This window comes from Vulpes lagopus, chromosome 6, assembly GCF_018345385.1.
Source record: "Vulpes lagopus strain Blue_001 chromosome 6, ASM1834538v1, whole genome shotgun sequence".
NCBI classification, from domain to species: domain Eukaryota; kingdom Metazoa; phylum Chordata; class Mammalia; order Carnivora; family Canidae; genus Vulpes; species Vulpes lagopus.
Window position 1 is genome coordinate 80,172,469 of NC_054829.1, and position 26,764 is coordinate 80,199,232.

Consider the following 26,764-nt stretch of genomic DNA (forward strand, 5'->3'; position numbering starts at 1 on the left):
CACTTTGTATGGGGAATTAAGACCAGAAGTACCTACATCTTTCCACGTATGCTCAAAATGACCTCTCTAAACATGATTAGATACAGAATGTGCCAGGAACAACCTGTTACAAAGGGCAGAAAGGGCTCTGTTTGGGGAAGGGATGGTGACATGATCTTTAAAAATATACCTATTTTTTTGTACTCATGTATAATAAGCACTAGGAATCACACCGTTCATATTCTATGACTAGTCATAGACTATATAACAGGCTTCCAGTACTTTCAGAACAGTGATTCCATTCCCCTAGAATTGGAAACTGCATGCTAAGGTACCTGGGAGCCTGTACTGCTTTGGGACTCAGTGCGCAGATTTATCAGAAGTGAAAACCAAAATAGTTGCTAGGTTAGTTGAAAAGCACCCAAATTGAACTTTATCGTTGAGGTATATATTTGAGCTTTAATTGAGCTTTGAGTTACTTTTAAAGAAAAGATAACTGATTTCATTGAGTCAATTCAAGTCACAAAAGACCCACTTCTACTGGCAAAAGTTGCTTTGCTTTCTGACTCCACATGAAATAGAGAAAACCAGCTGCCTTTGGCCATTTCAAAATAAGTGCCTCCTCAGAGGGAAGTAAGGGATGCTAGAGACAAAGGAAGAGCTCTATAACCTCAGGACCCGCAGAATTTCTGATCGCACACTGCCATGCTGTCTGTGCATTGTCTTTGTTTCCTTCTCACACAGTCTCTCCCCATCCTTCTCAGCCTATTCAGCCTTCTTTCAGCCACAGGGTATTTGTTATGTAGTTGCTGCCAATTTGGCTGGTGAGAAGTCAGGCCTGGAGGAAATAGAGGGTCCTGGAAAGAACATGGACTTAAGGCCCCAACAGGGTCTACTCCTGACTCCTCCCACAAGACAACTGTGCCTCCATTACAAACTATGGAAGAAGACCTCACTGACAGGTCATCAGAGACCTGGTTAGCAAAAAGTGATCCTGCTACCTGGATACAACCTCTCAGTGTGTGAAGGGGTGGCAGGAATGGAAAGGGAGGGCTGGCCATAGGGTCCTTTAGGGCCAGGTTCAAGCAGCTCACTCAGGAAAACATTCTGAAAACCTCTGGGCTCTTGTGTGCTTGGATCAAACAATGAAAATCAGTTCTTGCTTTCAAGTGTAAGAAACCTCAGACTGGGCAAACCTCACAGAGTGTGAGTATCCCCAAATTCCCCAGAGATCTGGCTCCACTAAGGCTCTCTGAACAAAGCCTGGGCAAGATCTGCTGGTTCAGTAGCAGCCTGGTTTCTAGATTGGAGAGCCTCCCTGGACTCCCAGCAGCCTCCCGCTGGTACTGCCCAGGGTTGCTCACCCTATCCCACGACTTACCTCTTTACCTTCCCTCTGTCCCTGCACCATGCACATAGGATGGACCAGGCACTGGCCTTACCTCCTGACCGACGGCTGGCCTCTGCAACCTCTGGCCTCTGTTTACAATCAGGAGAAGGTTGTTAGTAATGAACATCTCCCTTCCGCGAAGGGAAGCTTGGTCACTGACTTTTTTTGGCCCTGACTTCTTTCTCCCTAGACTTTTGGGAGTCCTGTCGCTAGTGACCGGCTCATAGCTGTGTATGCTATGAGCTTCAGTAGCTCATAGCTACTGAAGACATAAGAGAAATTTGCCATCTGGTTTCCCAGACAGAACTAGAAGAGGCCTAGAAAGTAAGCAGGAGCCTCACCTTAGGCGAGGTGAGCCTGAGGCGGTGGGGCCTCCGAAAGTGAGGCGGAGGGATTGAAGAGCTGCGGCGGGGGAGTCTGAGCGGGTGGGGGCAGCGGCAGGTATACCCGGAGAGTATGTGTGTGTGTGTGTGTGTGTGTGTGTGTGTGTGTGTACACGCGTGCGGGAGGGGGGGGGGGGGGGGGGGGGGCGACGTGATGCACCTGCACTTGGAACCTGGCGCCTAGGTGGCTGGCGGCCACTAATCTGTGGATTCGTTTTCCCGGTTCCTGGTTCCCTGTCGGGTGGCGATGAGCGGAAACTAGCCCTCGAGGACCCTTTGCTCTACCTCGGCAGGTAGCCAGTGGCATGCACCTTCTCCCGGTCCTCGCGTCCTCGCTGGGAGACTGGGGGAATTAAGAACAGCACCGTGCCCTGGCCCTGCGTGGGTGTCAGCCAGCGCCCAGGGACCCTGACCCGGCTCTGGCTCTGCAGAGGCTTGTGGGTGGGCCTCAGGGACGTCTCCAGCCAGGGGCTTTCGATGATCCCAGAAGTAACCAGAGGAAAAGTGGTTCGCACTCTCTGAGTGGAGGAGTTTAGGGGAGTAAAGAGCCTGGGGTAGCCCACACGTGGAAAGGAGAATTTTTCGGGCCGCACGTCTGCGGTGAACAGAGGCTCAGCGGGGTCGGCTGCTCGGTGGGTCGGACAAGGCTCGGGGCAGGGCCGGCGCCGCCGCGGAGCACAGGGCGGTCCCAGCCTCTGCTAAGCTGCGGTGCGAGGGGGCTTGCAGGCTTCGCCGGCGAACCCCGTGAGGTGTTGTCTTCTTTCACTGTTCAGCTTCTGCAGGTCTTTTTTTTTTTTTTTTTAATAACCAAACACATGTTTAACTCTCCTTACAGATTTTAAAAGTTTAGTGGGCTCCACCCTGCTTGCTTGCGCACACCAGGAGGATTCGGTTCCAAGCACGCACTACTCACTACCCTCCAACCCCTCCTCTGCCCCAGTATCCAAGAGAGTTGAAAAGGAACCTAGGGTCTGGGTTCCAACCCAATCACTGCCGGCAAGAGCTGGTCACTTCTCTTGTCTTAGCGAACACAGGGCTCTTCCTAAAATCTTCCCCTCGGATCCCAGAGGAAGTCTAAGTGCACCTCGCCAGCCTCCAGGATGAGGTGGACTAAAGCCCAGGCTGATATTTTGGCCTTCCTAGGTCATCTCTAGACAAAAGTATGGTCCTCTACTGGACTCTTGCAGCTGAAGAGAGGGACACAAAAAACGGTTGTTTCAAAGGGGGTGTGACTTGAAAAGCTGAAGACAAGAGGCCAAATCTCAGCCTCCAGAAGCTTAGCCAAGTGGTCTTCAGCTTCCCAGGTTTGGGGAAGAGGCTGAGGCTGGAAGTACTTCTGCTCTTTCAGCGGACTCCTGAGGGAGAGAAATAAACAACCGGATTTGTTTGGAAAATCTTTGCCCCCTGAGGCATGGGATAGACTGTGTGACAGGAAAGGGAACTTAGTAATGGCATCCAGTGGCACCTACCTACGGGCCTTTAACTCTGACAGCTTTGTCACAGAACCAAGGGCATCACCTGCAGAAGGCACAGTGCCCAGGTCAGCATCCCACAGTCATTCACTCAGGAAAGAGACTTCAGGCAAGCCTACTGTTCTGAGGGACTGCTGTCTGTTCTCAAATATCCACTTTCAGGATTGCCTTGTAAGGCTCTGCTTGCCCGCACTAGCTAAAGCCAGAAGTCTAGAGTAGAAAGAGAAGGGGTGTTCAGTCCAGGACAGCATCTTACATGGTGTATTAGGGGCATGTGCCCAAGCTATGCACATCCATGTGTGATATGACCTTTCTTCCCCACAGTGGCTTCACTGGACTGTACAGGTGATTTTCTGTTTTACAGCTGCTTTGATGTTAGATATTGTAGTCATGGAATATTTCCAATCCTGAAAAATCTAAATGCCTCTTATAAGCTTTTCATTAGTGAGATAGGAACCCTTAAATGGGAATTCAATAATGGATAAAGCTACATCTTAACATCAACTTCAGCTTATGTGAATTGACCTTATAGGTCACTGTTACGGTCTTTTCATTAAAATGACCAATGAATAATGTATCAGAGTGCAGTTTAAAGCTCCGAATATGTTTTCAGACAAATATTCCAAGAATGCAAGTCAGGTATATTTCCCAGATAATTGACAGTAGAGGCACTGCATACACGGAAATTCTCGGGTTCTCAGGTTTCCTGAAACCCGGCGCGCGCATCATTAATCATTCACTGGGGTCGGCCCTTCAGTCAACTGCAGCTCCGAGTCGGCCTGAGCGAGCCCTCAGCTAATCCTTCCTGCCAAGGGGATCCTGGGGGGAGGCAGGACAACTGGACGGTCACCCCGCGTGCTGGTGCCCAGACCGGCCTCTCCCGCCCGGCTCCCGAGCGCGCCGGGAGGGCGCGAACAGCCTCCCGGACGCAGACCGAAAGCTTCCCGTAAGGAAAAACGAATTGGGCAAAATGTTTAGCACAACCCGGAGTTTCCAATAGGAAAGTAGCTCGAAACGTGGCCTAAAGACTCAAAGTGGCTCCCCAAATGCCGAATAACCCCGTTCCTTGCTGTTGAATAAATGAGAGACCAGCAGCAACAGCAGCCTCCTCCTGCCGCGCCGCACTACAGGCTTCCCCAGTAGGACTGCGAGTCCGGGGGGGGGGGGGGTCCCGGGGTCCCCGCTGCAAGCACTCCGGAGCGCTGGGAGTCCCCCAGCCCGACTTCTTCCCGAGGGGTTCCCGGGTAGGGGTTGTGCTTGCGGTGCTGCTCGGCGACCTTGGGTCCTGGGTGGGCGAGGTGGGCGAGGACGCGAACTCACTTCCACGTTTGGACCCCCCCCCCCGCCCGCTCCGGCTGCTGCTCCCCGCGGATTCGTGGCTCGAGCGGAGCCGAACGCCGCGCAGCCTTGGCTCTAGCGGGAGCGCGGCTGTGCGGCGCGGGAGGGCTGCCGGGGTGCGTGGCCCGGTCTGCGCGTGCCCAGCGTCGGGGTGCAGCTCGCGCCCTCCCGGCTTCTCCTCCCACTCGCCCTCTCGCATCCCCTCCCTCCTCCACACCCCCGCCCCCGGGACCGCCGGGCCCCCCCGGCACCGGCCGGAGTACACAAAGCGGCGGGTGAGGGGAAGCTCCGCGGGCGTGCACCAAGCAGTGAGATCACCCGCGTTATAAATACCCGGGTCCCAGCGCCCGAGCGTCCGAGCGGCCTCCCTCCCTCCCCCCCCCCCCCCGAGGCTATGTCCACCCGGTGCGGCGAGGGGGGCAGCGCCAGAGGCACGCAGCCGCGCGGGGGCTGCCGAGCCCAGAGCCAGCCCTACAAGATGCACTTAGAAACCCCGCGGCTGGAAGAATGAGCTTGTCCTTCCTCCTCCTCCTCTTCCTCAGCCACCTAATCCTCAGCGCCTGGGCTCACGGGGAGAAGCACCTCGCCCCCAAAGGGCAACCCGGACCCGCTGCCACCGGTCGGAACCCGGGCGGCGCCGGCGGCAGCAGGGCCAGCAGGGGCACGACGTCTTCCTCCTCTTCCTCCGTCTCCGCCCCCCGCGGGGCTTCGCCGGGCCACCGAGGAAGCGGCTTGGAGCAGGGCAGTTTCCAGTGGAGCCCCTCGGGGCGGCGGACCGGCAGCCTGTACTGCAGAGTGGGCATCGGCTTCCATCTGCAGATCTACCCGGATGGCAAAGTCAATGGCTCCCACGAAGCCAATCTGTTAAGTAAGTTGCTCGCGCTCCCGGCAGAGCGCGTCCTAAGCGGACGGGGGGATTCAGGAAGGACCGCGGGGCTCCCCGGGCCGCGGAGCAGCTTCCGGGACCGTGGCCGCGGGCCCCGGCGGGCGCTCGAAACTGCGGGCGGGCCGGGGAGCTGCGCTCCACCGCGCGCACACGCGCAGCCCCCCGCGGGCGAGGCACGGCGACTCCGGGCGTGCAGGCTGCCAGGGCCGGTGCACGGGACGGGCGCCTCGCTGCCAGGTCGCCGGGGCCCCAGCGAGGGGCCTGCAGCCTGTCTGTGTCTGGAGCAAAGAAACAAAAATCTTTCTGCCTCTGTGGTTTCTGCGCATCTCCTGCTTCTGTTTACTAAGACCAGCGTTTTTTCTTGAGGCATCAAAGGGCATCCCTTCTCCTTGTCCATAACTGAACAGTTATTTTTTTTAGAAGAATCAAGTCTCACATGCTGCCCCCCCCAAAGGCCACCAGAAACCCCAAAGTAATATATATTATACATATATTTATCCGTGTTTATGTCTATTGCATATACATATTTGCACGTCATATACATATAGAACATGTGTGTATGTTCGAGGGGAGACCAGGAAGGCAGTGATCTGGAAAACCGGACGCGTTCAGGGAGGGATACGTGATGGACGTTGGGATGATTGATTTCCGAGCTGGGTTTAGCAACGTTTAGCATGTTGAGACCATGACAACTCCTACCTCGTTAGGAAGTGGCCAGCCTTTGGTCCCCAAGGACAATCAAGGAAAAGTTCTTTATTTTGGGAGGAACTCAGAGGAGGTTCAGTTCCCTCCAGGTGTATTGTGTACGGTTGCTTTTTTTTTTTTTATGATAAGTTTTAAATATTCTTTCGGAGCTTTCTCTTTAGCTCTCTCTCTTCTCCCCCTCTTCCCGGGGCCTCTTTCCTTCCGCCCTCTGCTTAGTCTTCCAGCCCATCACGCCGCCCCTCTGACTCCTCTCACTGCCTCTGGGCAGCTGAGCGGGGAGACGATTTGGGGGCGCGTGCGGCCCTGGGGCGGCCTTGGAGGCTTTCCCTCGGTAGGGCCAGATCGCTCATCCAGCAGGGGCTGACGCGACAGACAGACAGACAGACAGACAGACCTCCAGCCGGGGCTGCGAGGTGGCCCGGAAGAGCGGGAAGGAGGCCGGGAGGTTGCGCGGCGGCGTCGGGTCACCTGGCCGCCGCGGGTCAGCCCGGGAGCTCCCAGGCGCACCTGACTTGCCTCGCTTCAGACCCACCCCACGGGCCGCCGAGCGTTCGCTGCCGCACGCTGGGGAGGAGCGCGGGCGCCGCGGCGGGGCTGGAGGCGCGCGCGTCGTGGGGCGGCGGCGGCGGCGGCGGCGGCGGCGGCGGGCGGGCCCCCGCGGGGTGCGGGAGGCGGCCGCGGGACAGGAGCCGGTCCGCGCCCCCCCGCCTCCCTGCCTCCACCCGGCCTTGGAGCCGCGCCGCTCGGCCGGAGCGCAGCCTGCCTGGAGCCCCAGCCCAGAGCGCCGCCCGGGGCCCCTGCGAGTCCCGGCCCCCCGCGCCGCCCCGCCCCGAGGAGCCTCCCTCTACGGCCGAAGGTTCATTTCACTCTTTTCAAACAGCTTGGCCGCCGCCTTTGGTGTTGAAGGGCAAAGCCTGTTAGGGTGAAGAGGAGTTTGCTGAGATTTCAGGGCAGCGAGGCACAGTCGCTTCAGTGTTTCCATTTGCCTTTCTCATCCCCCCCCCCCCCACCTCTTTACTCCATCAGACACCAGAGCTCATTCCCCACTTCTTGTGATCTTTCCACCTTTCTTTTACAGGAGGACTTTTTCTGTGCTGTTCTTGTAGTTTATCCAGGTAATCAGCACCAACACAAGATAACTTCTGTGTTCCCAAGGGAGGACCCAAAGTTAGAATGCAAAAGCCGCAGGTTGGATCTCTGGGTAAGGGCGGGGGTGGGGTGGGGGTGGGGGATAAAAGAATGTATCTAGGGTGGGTTTAGGTATACTGGGGATCTCGGAACACCAGACTCATTCCCAAGATATTCACCTTCTTCTCTTGGAAAAGACAAAGATTTTTGCAGCTTAGGCCTTGCCATAGAGGGAAGTTATAGAAAAGCATAGGAAGGAAAATGAGAACAGATCAACAAAGAATACATTCAGCTAAAGGAGGCATTGACCAATATCTGCCATTTCCAAGGTATACTTTATTTTAAAATCCACTTCGAAAGATACCCAGAAAAGAATAGGGATGTTTACTAAACAGCATCTAAATAAAACCTCCTTAACTGTCCCCAGTTCATTCCAGTTTAGAATACCCTTTCAGAGTTTAGTTTGTGTCTTTCATATGGCTGGCCATCATTCACTCATTCATTCATGCATCCATAGCAGGCTACCTTCATCATCATCAAGCTTGACATTTTGATTACTTTTGAGAGTTGGAGGATTTCTTAGTTTGTTTTGCCTTCCATAGATTTTTCTCACAGAGGAAACCATAGCTTAAGTATTTAAATTATGGTGATTTTCTGCTTTGTGATGTCTGGAGTGTCCAATACTACTAACTACGATTTCATTACCATGGATGGATAAAGAATTTATGAAATATGTCATGTTTAGTGGGAAAGCATGTAATTTGGAAATTTAAAATAAGTTTCTGCCCTAAATAGCTGTGAAAGAGAAACAGAAGCCTGCTAATTGTTGGGTGGTCATATAACTCTTTGAAAGCAGCACTTGACAGTTTCCCAACACATACATAAACTAAGGCATTGGTCATGGGCTGTTGGTTAGACATGGGCTGTTGGTTAGAGGACAGAAGGAAACATTTGCTGTTTAAGTCTCACAAGAGATGCTGAAAGCTGGGACCAAAGAGGACCATAGAGGATACACCAAAAGTTTTACCTTATCATCTCATTTTACTTTCTATGAGTTAGCAGTAATAGAAAACTTACATCCCTTTGGGCTCAGCATGCTACTTCCGAAAAGAATAAAAACTTTGCATCAAACTGCCTTCTAACAGGTTCTTTTAAACTCAGTAATTTTCTATAATGTTTGTCAGAAGATACACACACACACTCATATGTTTCAGAACTATCATTTGACATTAAAATTTCTGCAAACTGTGAATATTTTCTAAGTTTCGCCATCAGAAGCACACCCTGGTCACAGATTTCGAAACACAATTTATTTAGTTAAGGCATACCACTTAATGTGTCCTTCGCTTCTCTTATACAGTAGTTATCCCAAGTTTTGGAGACAGGAAAGATAGTCAAGCTCATTGCAGATACACTCGTATTATGAAAAAATACTACTGAAAGATGAAGAAAAATGGACAAGATGGATAATAAAATCCAATTATTAAATCGAAACAAAGATTTTAATTTATATGCTTTCATGTTTAGTTTCAAAGCTTCTGTTGACTTATGTGGGGCCACTGATGAATAGGAAGTCAAGTAATTATCAGTTCAGAGAACAGAAGTTGAAGCTATGGCTACACAAGTCAAAGTGTTCACATAAAATACTAAAATTCTGACCATATATTCTGACTAAACTGAACCCTCAATTTCACCAATTTTTATTTTTAGTTATTTATTTTTAAGATTTTATTTATTTATTCATGAGAGGCATAGATAGAGAGGCAGAGACACAGGCAGAGGTGGGACTCGATCCCGGGTCTCCAGGATCAGGCCCTGGGCTGAAGGCAGTGCTAAACCGCTGAGCCACCCAGGGATCCCAATTTTACCAAGTTTTAAAAATCAAAATTCACTATCAATGTTGATGTCATGTAAATTCAACCTTTATATAGTCCCCCATGCCTAGCTAAACCAGGATCTGTAACTGAATAGAAAACATTAAATGGAAGATTTCTGTTACTAATTTAATCACTGAAAACTGCTAAACTGGATATTTCAAGACTCGGATTTGATAAAGATGCAGCATATCTGTTGCTGTGTGAATGCTAGTAGAGAAATTTCAGTTTTAAATTATTTTTCTTTGAGGATTTTCAGATGAGCTGATGACAGCTTCTGATTACCTGGGATATCTGTTATCATGTTATTCACTGAAAAAAGGGGGTTGTACCTATATGATTTTATCGACCATCATTAATAGAATCTTGTATTAAAAAATATGGAAAGGACTAAGGTAAACACCTAGACATATATTTTCTTACTGAAAAACACTTACTTTGTAATGCATGCCTATGCTTGTAAGTAGGTGGATTAAACAACGTGTGTATAAATTCTTGCCTCCTTCAATCTAGATGTCAACCCCCAAATTCTACCAAGAGAAAATAGCTCTTTCTCTTAAGCGCTGTTTTTTTCTTTTGATCCTCTTACAGGTTAACACCCTAGGAAAGATAACACATTGTCACTAGCACTGTAATAGGAAACAATTACACTGATCCTCTCCCCATGCCCCATCCCCCAAGCAAGAGAGGGCCAAAACCGCATAGGGTGTCCTGAAAGAGAAAAGAGAGGTAGTGAGAAGGTCAAAGAAAACAATCCAGTTTAGCAAATATTCATTGACTATCTGTCTGATCTGTGAGATACACTTTGGCCTTCCACAATTTTGCTTAGGAATACCATCTTGGCATCCATAATGTGAATTGTGAATTCTCATAAGGTTTATTATTACTGATTCTAATGAGAGTCAGGAAATTATTGAAATTGAGAAAAATTTAGTTTTACGGAAATGTTTTCTGGGATTTATGTATTTGTGATTTAATGCATGTGGATATAAGATACTGTATAGAATTCTTTAGTGAGTTACTGAGATTTGGATGGTAAAATCAATAACTGCGTGATGTCTTGGAAGTGCGGTCAGGAGGTTGAATTGTAGGGCTTGCAGAATCTGCTCCAACATTCTAGTAAAAAAGACACTGTGAAATTACCGTTGAAATTACTTTGGAAATTACGATCTTAATACCGTTCTCAATATTACATCATAATTACATGATTTAGAAGATCATAGCAAAATTGCCTATGTAAAAAATAATTATTTCATCTGATCTCATCTTTATCTTTCCTGCATCCCTCATGATTTTAAATAGAATAATATATGTAAAAGCATGTTTTTAAGTTTTCACTTAAATATAATTTTTATTTCATTTTTTAAAAAGATTTAATTTATTTATTTGTTCATGAGAGACACACACACACAGAGAGAGAGAGAGAGAGAGAGAGAGGCAGAGACATAGGCAGAGGGAGAAGCAGGCTCCATGCAGGGAGCCGGATGGGGGACTTGATCCCCGGTCTCCAGGACCACACCCTGGGCCAAAGGCAGTGCTAAACCACTGAACCACCCAGGGATCCCCTAATTTTTAAAAATTATAAAATCCATTAATTCCCAGGCAATATATCATTTTTATGCTGGAACTTGCAAGAAAAGAAACCAAGCAGTGTATGATAAAATAATAACACTTTACATGTATGATTTCCTCTTCATATAATTTGTTATGATGCAAATTTTACGTAGCATATACACACAGAATGTATATACAGTGTGCTAGCAAACAAGTGACTCAAAATGTGTTTTTAAAAATAGCATATGTTACTTCTCAGAAGCTATAGTTTACATGGCCAAAGTGGTGCTCCCATTGAACAAATATTTATATTTGTAAGGGACTTTGTCTTGACCTCTCAAATGTTAACCTGTAAAAAGATATATTTAATTAGAATTTTATCTTTTATGCTACCGTGTATTTTTTCACTTACACGTGTGTACAGGTTTGCGTTTGCCAAACCAAGTAATTTTCCAAAGAATGGAATAAAAACTCTCTAGCAATGTAGAATCATGAGTAAGTTGGGGGAAAACATACAACCAACTTTTCTTTTTTACCAATTCCATATTGTCCCTTTTGTGTTTCTCTTATTCCACACATAGACAATTTCTCATATTTCTGTGTCTCGTTTTTTAACACGTTTACACAGCATTCATAATCACGTCCCCCATCTTCCAAATATCTAAAATCATTAATGCTGTTTTAATATCATACTGTAATTGTGATAGAAATATAACTTTGTATCATGTTCTATTTATGCTTTATTAATAACATGATCACAGCATCGTGATATACACATCGTTTATTGTATCTAACTTTACAAAGCATTCTGTGTGCTTTGTCACTATTTGATAAAATGATAATGCTTCTAAATCCTTGGGTATGCATCACACACCCAAATAATTTGTACATCCAAATATATTGAAAAGAGCATTTTGAAAACATTTTGAGGAAATGTTTCTTTCAGAGTTTCTTCTTAAAAGCAAGAGTAGTTCCTTTCTAATAGTTTTTTTTGGATTTTTTGTTTTATTTTCAAGAAGCATACACTAATAAAGTGGTAGTGGCAGTTTCCTTGAAATGTGTTTTATCTACTCTGGACTAAATAACTTCTAACAAAGACAGTAGTTCTTCAGCTACCCCTTCCCCCCACGAACTTCCTGACAAAGTGTTTAAGAAATCAGGTTGAATAAGCAGCAGTATTTGCTATGATTATAGGTACTAGCTCACATTGTACAAAAAAGTGCTTAATAAAAATATTCATATATAAATATTTATATATATCATATACATGTGTATCCACAGAACTACTTTTTTGTCAACTGAATAATTTTATATGTACTTCAAATACTGCAGGGTGAGGTTACTATTTTAAAAAATTCTGGTAAATTTCTCTATTCAACAGAATACTGTTGAGATATCCTACTTAGTATATGTATTCAGAATATTGTATATTGAAAGGTTGAGATTTACTTCCCTTCTTCCATCCTTTCTTCTTTCCTTCCTTTCTTCCTAAGATAAGTCTCTTTTTAGCTTTAGTAAAGTACGTTATTTTGTTCTCTCCCCCCCCACATACCTCATGAACTGTGGTGTGTGATTCTCCTGACGCAGTTGATGGACTTTCAAATTATTATAGGAGACAGAGGATATTGATTTGATAATGCTAACTATGAAATACTAAATATAAGCAATAATGTAATGAAATACATTATTATTATTATTATTATTATTATTATTATTTTGGCCAGGAAAGCCATTTAAAATGCAAGATGCCTCAAAGCATAATGCGTTAAATGCTCATTGAGCCAATAATCCAAAATTATTTATAATGCTTTCAACATCTTTTTATGTGTAATCTTTAAATGAACTACTCATTGAATGATTGAATATGGTGTATATTGATTTGTACTTGGGTAGGTATTATAATTTGGAAAGAGGGATTTATTTCATGTAAATAAATAAAGAATGAATTTGTCTCTGGCTTTCAATGGTTTATACTAGTCTTGGGTCAGACTTTATGAGCTTTAATATTAAAAGCAGTGTATTATCTCTGATAGAAAACAATGGATGAGAATTATTTTGAAAAGTATTTAAAGAAATTCTTTTAGATTCCTTTACAACTTGAAAAAATTCTATGGTTAAATATTGTTGGGACACCTTGGTGGCTCAGTGGTTGAGCATCTGCCTTCAGCTCAGGTCGTGATCCCAGGGTCCTGGGATCGAGTCCCGCATCAAGCTCCCTGCAGGGAGCCTGCTTCTCCCTCTGCCTATATTTCTGCCTCTCTCTCAGTATCTCTCATGAATAAATACATAAAATCTTTTAAAACATTGTTTACTAAAAGTGACATCACTTGTAACAAAAAAGGATTGCTAATGAATCCGAACTAAATTTTTGAATTTTAAAATTTGTTATTTTAAGTGAACACTTGTGTTCTAGGTTTTCTTTTTTTTACCTTAATGAAGGTCATGAAAAATAAGGATGTTAAATACTATGGTTTTTTTTTTTTTTAAATCACAGCTATGAAGAATGAAAAGAATCTATGTAGAAATTTAATTCACCATGATTTATAGAGGAGTCTGTGTTTTATTTTGGGATTTCTGTCATCCTAGGTATTTTGGAAATATTTGCTGTGTCTCAGGGGATTGTAGGAATACGAGGAGTTTTCAGCAACAAATTTTTAGCGATGTCAAAAAAAGGAAAACTCCATGCAAGTGTAAGTAGAACCACTTTCTATTTGTTAAAGGTGTTATGGAGATTTTACATTTGTAGAATGGAATGAAATGATTTTCCACATTGTTAGATGAACAATTGGCTCAGAGGACTTAATGATTTCTTGGGTTTTTAAAAATTATGTGTACACTTAACCAAATTAATTATACATGTTTTTATAAGTAATCATATTCATATTTCATTTACTTGAAAAAATAATACAGAGTCCACAGAAAACTTAAGAATAAATGATTTTGAAAATAGCACTCTCAAAGTGATCGCCATTATTTATTTCTTAAAATTGGTCCAACTGAGGGAAATATTATGAGAATACTAATAACACTACATAACAATTAAAATGTGCATTTTTCTCATTATTGTGCATATTTAGTAGATCAGGTTCTTGTTCAATTTTACAAGCGATTCATGATTTCAAAAATTAGGTGTAAGTAATGTATTTTCACAACAATAAGTATGGAGAGAAACCAATAATGAGAAGATTTTGATCTTTCTTAGGGAAATTCAATTTATCCATTTGAAGACTCATTTTGTATTTTTGTTGCATCAAAAACGATACTTCTTAAAATTATGAAGACAATTTTGCACTCAAAAATTTCATCAAGCTATTTTACATTTTTAAATCAATTTACAAACTACAGATTTCTATTTTTGTCTGAACATGCTCATTAGTTGAGAAGCATTAAAACATTTGAAAGATAATAAACTATGTCAGATTAGTTTTGCTACTCACAGATATGATTTACAGATTTGATTTAGTACATATGCCCAGCACTTAAAAAGTGATTTATGCTTTTTCTGTAGTGTACTAAGATTTGTCACATTACATCATTTTTTCAAGCAATTATTATTTAACTCTTATTCTCTTTGATTTTTACTAAATGAATTGGAGAAATAATCACTTTTCTGGTTTTTGAAGTATATAGGAACTTTTAATTAAGAGTGTAATCAGTTGAAACTTACTATTTATGATTTTTACTTACAGATCTTTAAAAAAATTCATTGAGAATTTCACTTGCTTCAGTGTGTAAGAATTTGTTTTCCTTTTTCTAGCATTCAATTTCTCTTTTTCTAAAGGTGACTTGTTAATATCTCATGGAGGGGGTAGCAGAATTCAAGCTATTTCTATAATTATATGAGGACTAAATTAGATAAAACTTTAAAACTTTTAAAACAGTATTTGGTACATTGTAAGCGCTCGATATATACTATCTATTATTTGGTAATCTAAATATAATAGATACTAAAATCTCAGTTGAATGAGATAAATGAGGAACCGTTGCTAACCTCTTTAATCACCAATCAAAAGAATTATAAAAAGATTTACCTGCTTTATCTTCTGAGGTGGTTATTGTAATTCAGCAAGCTATAATATTGTTTTCATAAGGTAATCACTCCTCAATTATTTATTTATTTTAAGGGGCAAAGTTCTGCATCACTGTGCAGAAGTAGGACATGCCATTTTATTAAAAAAAATTTTGATTTTAAAAAATCAGCATGCAAAATAGAAGACAATGATCAAACACATCTAAACACAATCGCTTTTCCACAGCCTACTTTAAGGTTGTAAAAAATTGAAACACTTTCAGAACCTAAGCATCATCATAAAGTGCAGTGCACTGTAAAGAAACTCTTTTATTGGTTTGTTTTGGGTGAGTACCTTAACTTTTAAATTGTTCTGATTTATGCTCTAGTACATGCAGAAAATAGACTAAACTTGAGCCATCTTAAGGATAATTGCTACACTACTCAAAGTATTACAAATGGATGCCAATTAGAAAGGTCACACCGAGAGGTGAGGATACATGATTCCCCTGTCAAATGCAAGTAACAAATTTTCAGAAATTTGACCCAAATGTTTAAGGATGGCTGGCTGAAATAAGGCAGATAATGCAAAAACAGCATCTGTTATTCTTACTCATCTTGGCAGCCTAAAGTTATTTCATGGAATAATGACTTTTAAACAGTACAAAGCAAGTCTTGCTCTTGTCACTCACTGAAGCTCTTTGATATAAAAGTCATTCTAATGACTTTGAGCTGAATTGTAGATAAAAAGTAAAGCCCTACAATTATGTGGATTCTTTTTAAATCAATTGTCCAAGACCACTTTCTCCTATCTGAGCTTTTATTAGCACTTTTCTTTAGATGGAAACCTAATTAAATTATGAAGTGATTTATTTTTAATAAAGTTTAATTTAGAAATAGTATTAATCCTAGCAATTATCAGTTTTATGCCCAGATGGTTTCTTTCTTGTTTTCTTCTAGTTAAACACATTGAAAAATTGTTCTTGTAACTTTAGATATAATTATTTGATTTAGTTTTGATCTTCACTAAATTGCATTGTCACTTAAAAGGCTGAAAACCTTTATATTCTTAGGATTAAATGTGTAATCCATGAGCTGCTTTAAATTAATAAATTAATATATGCAGAGGCTTTTAAAGAGTACTTTATAATCATTTTGCTGTATATACAAGCATATATATATACATATATATATATACACAAATCATGTTGTACATCTGAAGCTTACACAGTGCTATATGCCAACTATATCTTAACAAAACTGGAAATATTTGAAATTAATAGAGTTTATTTATGAAGGTAAATAGGGTTTTATTTATAAAAGTAATTATGAACCAGAATTCTGGGGAAAGTAATTCCCACAGTATATTGAAGAATATTAATGGATAATTGTAGATTTTCAACTCGGTTTTTATAGTAATGATTAGAATACTAAAACTTAGTTGCTAGGCACAGACAATGTATTTGCACAGTTCTTTAAAAGCTCTTTTACTCACATTATCTCATTACATGATTAGGTGAGGAAAGAGTCTTAGATATGTTAACTCATTTCCCAAGTTAACACAGTTAACAAGTGACTGAACCAGAACCATCCTTTTAAATTTCTCTTTCTCTGTAAATGCTATAATGCTTTTTAGGGAAAAGCTAGTTGAAAGAAGATACTAAGTTTTGTTTGGAACCAGTTACATTGTTTTCTAGGAATTAATAATCACATAGTCTAATAATATTTTCATACTACATGTTAAAGAATAAATATTGTGGTATGTCCTTACAGTATTTTTCTTGTGATGTGGACCCCCTTACCCAAGCTCTGTTGGGACTCTTTTTTTCCCATGTATTTCTGTGTCTCTAGTATTTGACTTTAAAGTCTAGAGAAGCAGAGGGATTTGTTTGCCACAGAACTTATCACAGACTTTTACACATTGGTCATTCAATATGACCAATATATGTTGCATAGGGAACACCTTTCAAGATGAACTTTCAAAGCAGAAGAGAGCTCTGTTTTGTTCACTGAGATTTTTCATTTAGAAAATGCTTCATTATTCGCAGACGCAAAAATCGTGGATAGAAATAAGAGTCCAGAATGATTACACTTAGGCAACATTCGTGCTGATTTCTTTCTGTTAATTCAGTAAGAGAAATTGTATTAGAACTTCATCTCTGTGTGTGCTTCTTCCGGCACTCATTCAGCCTACACAATCTAGCAACCCACATGCAGCTCTCCTTACAGTCTTTACCAATATCCTCCAAATATACAGGGCAGCCAGATTCCTACCATACAGGTTTTTTCAGCATTCTTTATGAGGAAGAAGGTGTCTGGTCTTCTCAAGATGTACTGGGAATCAATGAGAGTGGGAGTAGATGCCTCCCTAATTGCTGTGAGGGTTCGTCAGAGCCTTCGCTGAGAAGCCTACACTCTCCTTCTCAATTTTCTAGGCTGAGGTACTTGTGGAAATGAGCTTACTTCTCTTTGTCACTGTCTCTCTGCCCGCTTGTCTGTTCCTGTTCCTTCCTCACCCTGTTCCTGCTCTCTCCTCAGGTTTGTTTTATCTATCAAAATCCCCCTAGAAAGCCTTTCTGGATTTATCTGAGGTAGGTTCAGATGTAGGAGTGAGAGACCTTGAGTGTAGTGGTTATGAACACAGATTGTGTCAATCTAGTTAAATTAAACCTAGTCATTTTACTTAATCTTTCTCTTCCTTGGTTTTATCAACTATAAAAATAAGGAAAACTAAAGGAGCAATCTATTGTGATAGTTGAGTGGTTTATTTTTTTTAAATTAATTTATTTATTTATGATAGACATAGAGAGAGAGAGGCAGAGACACTGAAGGAGGGAGAAGCAGGCTCCATGCAGGAGCCTGACGTGGGACTCGATCCTAGGTCTCCAGGATCAGGCCCTGGGCTGCAGGCGGCACTAAACCACTGTGCCACTGGGGCTGCCCAGTTGAGTGGTTTAAATGAGATAATACATATAAAACACTCAGCATAGTGCCTGGAAAGTATTCAGCATTTCATTTTAAAAAGATCTTCCTTAATTTGCTCTCAGGCAGCTGTATAATGATCCAGTCTCTCTCAGAACAAGACTTTGTGATTTGGGGGTTGGACAGCTGTGACCCCTCAGATATTTAGACCAGCCCCAAATCCTTTTTTATCATTGACCTTTTTTTTCTGTAGGTCCAAATTTTTTGTGCCTACGAAATCCCTTATCTCCAGAGTTTTCCTTTTTTTTTCAAGGAACCTAATTTGAAAGCAAAATTCCCAGGCGCAAACTCTTAAAGAGGCAAAGATTTCTTCGATCATAATCTCATAATTCTTTTAAAGCCCTGTTGCATTTTGTTTTTCCCTAAAGAAAATGTAAATCCTGGACAAGATGGTCATAATGCATTTTTCAGCCTTTTAACAAAGTATGCATGATAGCCCATTGCCTATTGGGAAAAAACATTCTAGCTTATTTTAAAGGTCCAGAGAGAAGCATGTGGTGGAATTATTTTTGTTTCTCAGGGTTTTAGGGGATCATGTTTGGAAGGAAAGCTAATTGCAGAGTTTACGAAACAGGCATGGAATGTGTGCTTGATCAGCCCTAAGCAAGGACTAGAACGTCTTCCTTTCCTGGTTTCAGAGGGTGCCAGCTGGCTTGCCCAGAATGGGAGTCTGGACTGGACTTCCTGCGCTGGGGGCAGTGTGAGGAAGAGTATGCAGCCTTAATAGCTAGGCATGTTTACTGAAAGGGAAATGGAGACTTGAGCAATATTTACCATCATTCTAAAAAAATAACGTATTAAGCACTACACTCTCCCAGTCGATACCAGGAGTTCTATAAAGGCATTTGAGTAGAAATTCTACCTGCCCTCTAAGGGCTTTCAATTTACATAGTAAAACCAAATGTCCAGCAATGTAGGCTAAAAAAAACGGGCTCAGGGCCCTGCCTTTACAGTAAATGCCAGTTTTCCCTTAATTTCACAGTATGTTAATCTAGCTAGAGAGCCTGCTTTATTGAGGAAATCTGGATGTGATGCATTGACTTGTAGCTTGAGATCCATTTTAGCCCAACATGAGAGATGGTGTTGTTGTTCTTCATTGGTTTGGCGCAATGGCATTGTTCTTCATCAGTATTTTAACATGGATCAACTTTAAGACAAGTGTAGGAGATGTCCTTGGGTTTGTGTGGTGTTAAAGAGCTGGAATCTAGGAAACTGGGAAATTGGAGCTTTAGGTCACAGGTGCCCAACCTGGCACTTGGTAAACATGGGGCTTTCGTGGATCGTTTTCTTTACTTCTCTGCCTTGGAGAATTAGATAATAGTGCCTTGCTCGTCATGAGATTATTGTGAGGGTGAAATAAGCGATGTAAAATCCCTGGCCTATGGGAGCCCCCAGTAGCTCAGTTTTTTGAGTTATGAAGAACATCAGAGAGAAAACTCTTAGCTTGCCTGCATCAGATCACACAGGATGCTGGTTATTGAGGCAATTCCAAGGACTCGCCTTTGATTTACTAAGACACAATCTCTGGAGGTAGGGCCTGGGGAATCTGCATTTTGCACTGGCTCCTGGAGTACTTTTAAGTCAATTCATAAAGTTTGGAGGGTGAGAAATCCTGTGGTTAGTATTCTTCGTTACATTACCTCAGGTCGGTTTATTATTAAATCCAGTTTGCATATTCCCTTGGTCACTCAGGATGAAGAATCGAGACATAGAATGGACAGAAGTCCAGTGCCAAACAGGAAGTAGGCTCTGCCCTGAAGATAGCATAGTATGGCTGCAACCCCTAGAAGGAGCCTATGCAATCAAGAGTAAAAGGCACCCCTTTGGGTGCATGCTGCCCTGCACTGGGGTATTCTGTGTGGAAGCTGTTGCAGCAGGGTCTGTCTTTTAGCTTTTAATCACCACCAAAGGAGGATGTTTTTGTTTGGGGGAACATCCACCACAATGATACAAAGCAGCCTAGGATACAGGCACCTTGGCGGGGCAGCCCCATATGTGGGAGTCGGGATGGGACGGAAGAAGCACTGAAAGGAGGCAGGTGTGCGTGCAGTAAGGGAACTTTGCTTAAAGTACACTTTGGTTTATAATTGTTTTTTATTACAGTTTATTTTAATTATTTAATAATATCACGGCCCACAATAAAATTTTAATTGTTTGTATTTGGTTAATTATTTCTTCATAAGGTTTTTCAAAAAAGGGAGGCAAATCAAAGAAAACAAAGTGAAATGAAGAATGGAAATTGATTTTAATTTTTTTATTTATCCCACAAATTCCAAGCATTGTACCGGTGTTGGTCCAGATTCCCTCCTATCCCCATACCCCTTGCATATACTACCTATCTACTTCTGTTGTTGCACCAAGTGAGAATTGCTGCTTGTTTGCATAGCCTAACTCATTCACTGCAAGATCCTCAATCATCACACAACAGGATATTTACTAAGGAACAAAACTATGTTAAGAGGTTTTAGAAAGCTTCTAAAAAATAGTGTTTCAGAAAGAATTTTCTGTTTGCCTTACTTGAACCTCAGATTTCAATTAAGCAGAATTAGTCCTTTCTAAAATATCCCAGTTAATCAAAGTTTCTTTGAACTGAATTTGACCTTTCTTCTAAACATCCATTGTGAGTTCTCACTGTGTGAAGAGATGAGTACAATCAAGGCACAGTGTCCTTCTAATCCAAAATTTCTTGTTTTCCTTAATTGCATTCTTTTCCCTCCTCTGAAGAATTAGGCTCTCCAAGCAAAAATAGTTTTAAGTTTTATTTATTTGGTCCATGAGGACTATATTAAATTACATCAGGACTATGTAAAATTACCTAAAAATTAGCTGATATTTCATTTTAATTTTGCAATTATTATTTGTTGAATGTAACTTGTTTTTACACTTGCAAGATCAAGGAGAAATTAAGAGAAAAACATATAATTTAACTCAACAAAGAACATGGACAGCGCCATGTCTGTGTTGTTTCTCATTGTAAAAGTGGCAACTAGCACAGTGCCTGACATGGGATACATAATCAATAAGCAGCTGTCATTAGACTTGTAAAATACGAATTTGAAACAAAGGTACGGTTTCTTTAAGAACATTTTAGTGTTTGGTCTCATAGAGGCCGATGGTGCTAGCACGAAGAGGTGATGGGGGTTCTGAATTCAGTAGCTTATTTGAAATTTCATTCACCTCTCTACTTCACACCTTAACAACAGAAAAAGTCTTCATGGCAACCTCACTTTTTCTAGAAAAACAACGTAGTTCTATTATTTAAAAATATGTATTTTGCCAAAGCACTTCTTACAATTCACAGGAGATTTATTTTTTTATTTTTTAAGATTTTATTTATTTATTTGAGAGAGAGAGGAGAAAAAGAGCATGAGCAGGGTGGGGAGTGCCAGAGGAAGTGGGAGAAGCAGACTCCCTGCTGAGCAGGGAGCCTGCCATGGGGCTCCATCCCAGGACTCTGGGATCATGACCTGAGCAGAGGGCAGACGCTAAGTCAGCTGAGCCACCCAGATGCCCCAATTCACAGGAGATTTAAAAAATTAAAAGTAGCTTGGAAAATGTATTATCCAAAGCTGAGTAATGGTAAATGTATATATATTTAAATAACTGTATATTTAAAACCTATATTGCTTACTGACTCTCTGCTACAAAATTGGTTCATGCATGATATTAGGGACAGAAATTCATTGCTTAGAGTCACCATCTTGTCTGAACAAGGGCAGGAATAGTGACAGAAGCAGTCAATCCCTCAAGAAGAAACTAGATCTCCTGATGAAAAAATTCATTGAAATGTTTGTTTCAAATAGTTCTGTTCCATCACAGCTGGGCAAATTTTTCAGACAAAACATTAATTTAGAAGTCAATTAAGAAAGCCAAAATAGTCTGACTGCCTTTACTCCTATTCTAATGAAGGAGCTGGAAAGGCTGCGGGGCTGCCAGTAATGCACGGGGGTCCTCAGGTTCTGGACACCTCTGCCCCCAGTAACAGGTGACCCTTGAAAAATCTAGAGCTAAAATCTATTTCTTTTTTTTTTTAAAGATTTTATTTATTTATTCACGAGAGACACACAGAGAGAGGCAGAGACACAGGCAGAGGGAGAAGTAGGCTCCCCACAGGGAGCCCGATGCGGGACTCCATTGCAGGAGTATCAGGCCCTGGTATCAGGCCCTGACCTGAAGGCAGACGCTCAAACACTGAGCCACCCTGGCGTCCCTAGAGCCTGAATCTTAAGAAAGAACTTAAGAACACAAATCTTAAGGAGGAAAAGAGTAAGGTTTTAGATGGAATAATTTTAGGAGGTGGAGTTGGTGGACTTTCACCCACATGAAGACTCTAAGATAGAATTGCTATAGGTTTACATTGCCATGGTGTGTGTGTGTGTCAGTAAAGAAATGGTTAAATAATGCAGTATACTAAAAAAAAAAAAAAAAACCTGTCAAAACTGAATAAAGAAATCACTGCTATCCTTTTTTCAGGAAAATGGATTTTTGCAGAACAAGAGTAGAGGTCAGGTCAAGGTATAATGTATTATATATCTTTAAAATATTTTTCAAGTACATTTGAGGAAAAAAAATATGAGGCAGGGTAAATATACCTGCTACTCTCTAAACCTCCTATACCTTTTCTAAAATGCTTATTGTTTTATGTCTATAGGTTTTATTTTAAAATAAAACTTTAGTATTATTGAATGAAATGGGAGAGCATTTAAGTCCTTTTAAAACCTAAGCAACCATAAAAACATGTACATTTGACAGGAAGTCTTTTCAATAAAAAATAGGAATAGTAAATGTATACTCTACTATAATGATGTCAGCACAGCACCCTTGGCCTAGCCATAGGCTGGTAGGGTATGCTAGGAAGAGAGGAATGCCATGGTGGTGGTTCTTTAAAACATCCGCTTCCAGCTGCTAGAGATCAAATCCAGCAAATCACCAGTACACTTGTGGAAGTTCTAGATATATATAACTCCATAGCCTTCAAGTAAAGAGCTTTATTGATTGAACTATACTTGAATGTAAATAAATTGGGTGAACTGTCATATATAATGTAAACATGCTGTTGGAAGCGCTCTGAAATTGTTTGTCTACCAGTATTGTCAGTACTTTGCACAAGTCAAAAAATTAATGTGACCATCAACAGTAGATTTACATAGATTGCCTTCCAGCATTCTGACTTTCAGATGACAGCGTTGTGCGGAGAAAAGATTGGCATAATTAGAAAAACCAAGATAAAAAAAGAAATCTTAATTCCAGTGTAGTACCTTTGGTCTGATATGAAAAGGATATCATCTATATATTTAGTGTTTTTCTATGTAGACATCAACATATTTGGTATTCACAAACCCGGGAATTCTAGGCAATGGTGCTCCTTGAAATTGTGAAACATGGTGGTCTGGCCTAGGATAGGAATTCTCATTCTTTGGGAGCTTTGGCCTCTTTTGCATTTGATGAAAGCTACCCATATTTTCCTTAGAAAAATATTTTGGTACTCACAGGAGCCCTATGGATAAGGATGTGGTTAAGGAGCCTAAAGCTAAGACCTTGATTGGCAGAATCGTAGGTCTGATTCCGTGCTCATATTCTTCCTCCATACATTTTCCTTTAATTCCTCAACAAAATTGTCTGTTAAAAATTTAATTAGAAATTTCAAAATAACTTAAAAACAGTAACAATTCAAATATATTAAAAGTTCCTCTTGTTTTTATGTACATTGATGTTATTTCACTAAGTACACAGTAAACAGAGAAACAGAAAATCATGAGCGTTGCAAGCATGGTAAACTACGTATTTTCAGAGCCCTTCCTGGCCCACTTGGTCAGCCCTACTTCTTCTTCCTCCCACCACACATCTTATATGGAAGTCAACACCTGTAGCAGGGTCGTGCTGACCTGTGGACACACTGTTTCCGCTCTGAGAACACTTTCTTATGTCACCTGCCTTGCTAGTATCTTGTTGTACTTGAAAATGTAGCTCAGATGTCACCTTTTCTAGAGAGATTTCCCTACCCTCTGCCTGGTTACTTCCATCCTCTTAGATTCCCCTCCTCTATGCTACCATTGTACCCTCTGCATAGTGCTGTCATAATTCCCTGTATCGGGAACCCTGGGTGGCGCAGCGGTTTAGCGCCTGCCTTTGGCCCAGGGCGTGATCCTGGAGACCCGGGATCGAATCCTACGTCCGGCTCCCGGTGCATGGAGCCTGCTTCTCCCTCTGCCTGTGTCTCTGCCTCTCTCTCTCTCTCTCTGTGTGACTATCATAAATAAATAAAAATTAAAAAAAATTCCCTGTATCATACTGCATTGTGATGGATGTTTACTTGTCTTTTTTTCCACTGTTCTGGGAACATTTCAAGGGCAGACATTGCGTGTGTGTGTGTGTGTGTGTGTGTGTGTGTGTGTGTGTCTGCAGAGGGGGAGAGAGATCGAGAGATCTGGATGAGGTATTGCTAGTGACTCCAAAAGTAAATTTTTTCTTCTTGGCATCAATATTCTCTCCTGTATCACTGTGTGAAGATGTATTTTTTCCTAAAGAACTCTAACACATGCAATATTAATAGGGCCATATGCTACCCCTCTCTCAGCACCATGAATCACACTGATAACACTGAAAAACGTATTCTTGTTTCAAAGGAATAATATGACCCCATTTCTCTGAACATGAATTCCTGTTTTACGAGGCAATTGTTCCTTAGTAATTCAGTTCTATTTATTTTCTCGATGGCTTAAGAGGGGGGAAAAATCTTAAAATATTAAGTCAATTTTTTTACTGCCAATCTCAAAGTAATTTAAAACCATAACAGAATTTCAATATAACACAGTTCCTGTTATCATTTTTATATAATTATTGATACTATTTCACTAAGTACATAGTAAACCGGAATCAGCATTACCAGGATGCATCAAGTAGGAAGACAGGAGTGAACACGGTATTTTAAAGCAACCTTTTGAAAGAAGCAAACGTGTCTTTACAAAAGAGAACGGGGGAGGGGGGGCGTGGGAGACGTGGGAGGCAGGCTGTGGTGAACAGTTTTTGGGTTTCCTTTTAGCGCAGAAGACCTCCTTGTATTAGATGCTGGAATATTGTTGTGACCTCAGTTTCTCCTCCCCCCCCCCCCCCAGGCCAAGTTTACAGATGACTGCAAGTTCAGGGAGCGATTTCAGGAGAACAGCTATAACACCTACGCGTCGGCCATACACCGGAGCGAGCCCGCGGGCCGGGAGTGGTACGTGGCCCTCAACAAGAGGGGAAAGGCTAAGCGGGGCTGCAGCCCGCGGGTCAGACCCCAGCACGTCTCCACCCACTTCCTGCCAAGGTTCAAGCAGCTGGAGCACCCAGAACTTTCTTTCACAGTCACTGTCCCTGAGAAGAAAAAGCCACCCAGCCACGTCAAGCCGAAGGTTCCCCTGTCTGCTCCCCGGAAAAGTCCCAACACCGTGAAATACAGACTCAAGTTTCGCTTTGGGTGATGTTCAGCGGGGCCTGGTGACAGACTGTGCCTTCCCCTCGGGAGTCTCCATGGGCGTCTCCACAGCTCCGAGGAAAACAAGAACAAGACAAAGCAAAACAAAACAAAGCAACAAAAGCCGTCCGGATGCAGCTTCCAGCTCTACGTACACTGTATTGAAGTCAGGTCGTTCGTTTCCTGCGGCTGAAACAAAAACGTCTGATGGGGCCTGGACTGCAACTGCGCGTCGGGCGGGGAGGCTGCCCCGGCGCGGGAAGCCCCGACCTCGCGCTTGGCGCCCGGTGCACACTCTGTACTTTCAGAAAGTTAAACAGCGCGGACCGTGGGAGCTTCTGGCTTTTACAGATCAACACGGAAGAACATTCATGATACGTCTTCAGTTTTGGTTTCCAAAGAATATTTTGATGCAGATAAAATATTTTATTGACTTTTGTTTTTTAAAGTACCTCTGCATTGAGCATATTTTCTTACTTTTATTATTTTAATTAATATGACATAACCATTTGAATGCAGCTTATGAATATAAATGTGTTTATAGCCCATTTGTAACAAGTGGATTTTTTCATTTTTCTTATTTATTGCACTTTTAATTATTATTATTATTATTTTTTTTTTGTTTACCATACCGCAGATAATGTAAGTTTAGTTCTTCATCTTAAAGATGCTTAAATCCCCTTCAACGGCACCAAAGGCTTAGGTCTATGCATGTGTGCACGTGTGCGCGCGCGTGTGAGTGTGTGAATTCGTGACAGTATGTGGAATCCTACCCCTCTGGTGGCTGGGCTGCAACGGGTTAGGGTTAAGGAGAAGATATTAGGATTTTTGATGGAATTACAATCTGGAGGTAAGGAAAAGGATTCGAGGCACAAGTACACTAGTTTGCAGCATTTATTGGGCTCTAATTCTGCCTTGCCTGTATTTCTCCTTTTATCTACCCACCCTGCCCTCATTCTTGAACAGCTGGAGGAATACATTTTATTCTGTCCATCAAGCACACACTATGAAACCAGAGTGCTTCAAAATACCTCTTGTGTGACCCTCTGCTATCCCCACTGTATAGATCCACGGGTAGCAACCCACTTAGCAGAAAAACATGGAGCCCTGTAGGAGATGAATCATGCCACAGCCTTGCACATCGAGTCCCGTTGTCAAAAATATTCTTATTACTCAGACCAGCGCCCTTTGAGTTTGCTATCCTAAAGGTAATCGTTCCAGTGAATCGACAGCCCTTTAGAATAGATACTTTCTGATGTAGATTTTTTTAAAAGCTGGCCATGCGGTATGGGGAATTTAATTTGGGAACTTGATCATTGAAAGTGGCACTTAATTCTCAACCTGCATACTGAATACTGGGCATGAATCACGGAAAATTTAACTTGAGAGAATTTACATAATTTATATGTTTTCTTGGGCAATCATTTCTATGAAGTTCTATAAAATGTAAGTGTTTACGTTCAGAAATGTGCCAATAAAAAAAAGTACGGTTAAAGCTTAGAAGTATGTCTTTCACAGGAAGAACAAGAGTTCACAGAAAGCTTGTGTTTTCTATTTAAGGATGCTTCTTTTAAAAGATACCGACAAACTTTTTTAAGGTATGGTTTA

At 42.1% G+C, this 26,764-nt stretch overlaps 1 protein-coding gene across 1 annotated transcript; it reads left to right on the forward strand.

Moving 5' to 3' along the window:
• The first annotated feature begins 4,975 nt into the window (after nt 1–4,975).
• Nucleotides 4,976–25,499, forward strand: FGF5 (fibroblast growth factor 5). The gene is made up of 3 exons (XM_041760024.1): nt 4,976–5,430; nt 13,296–13,399; nt 24,816–25,499. Exons 1-3 carry the CDS (start codon nt 5,070–5,072, stop codon nt 25,161–25,163), a joined length of 813 nt encoding a protein of 270 aa, XP_041615958.1. The 5' UTR covers nt 4,976–5,069; the 3' UTR covers nt 25,164–25,499.
• Nucleotides 25,500–26,764: the final 1,265 nt, after the last annotated feature.

Coding starts and splice junctions, on each gene's coding strand:
- FGF5 (XM_041760024.1), top strand. CDS start 5,070: ATGAGCTTGTCCTTCCTCCTCCTCCTCTTCCTCAGCCACCTAATCCTC. Junction 5,431..13,295: donor CCACGAAGCCAATCTGTTAA/GTAAGTTGCTCG, acceptor CTGTCATCCTAG/GTATTTTGGAAATATTTGCT. Junction 13,400..24,815: donor AAGGAAAACTCCATGCAAGT/GTAAGTAGAACC, acceptor CCCCCCCCCCAG/GCCAAGTTTACAGATGACTG.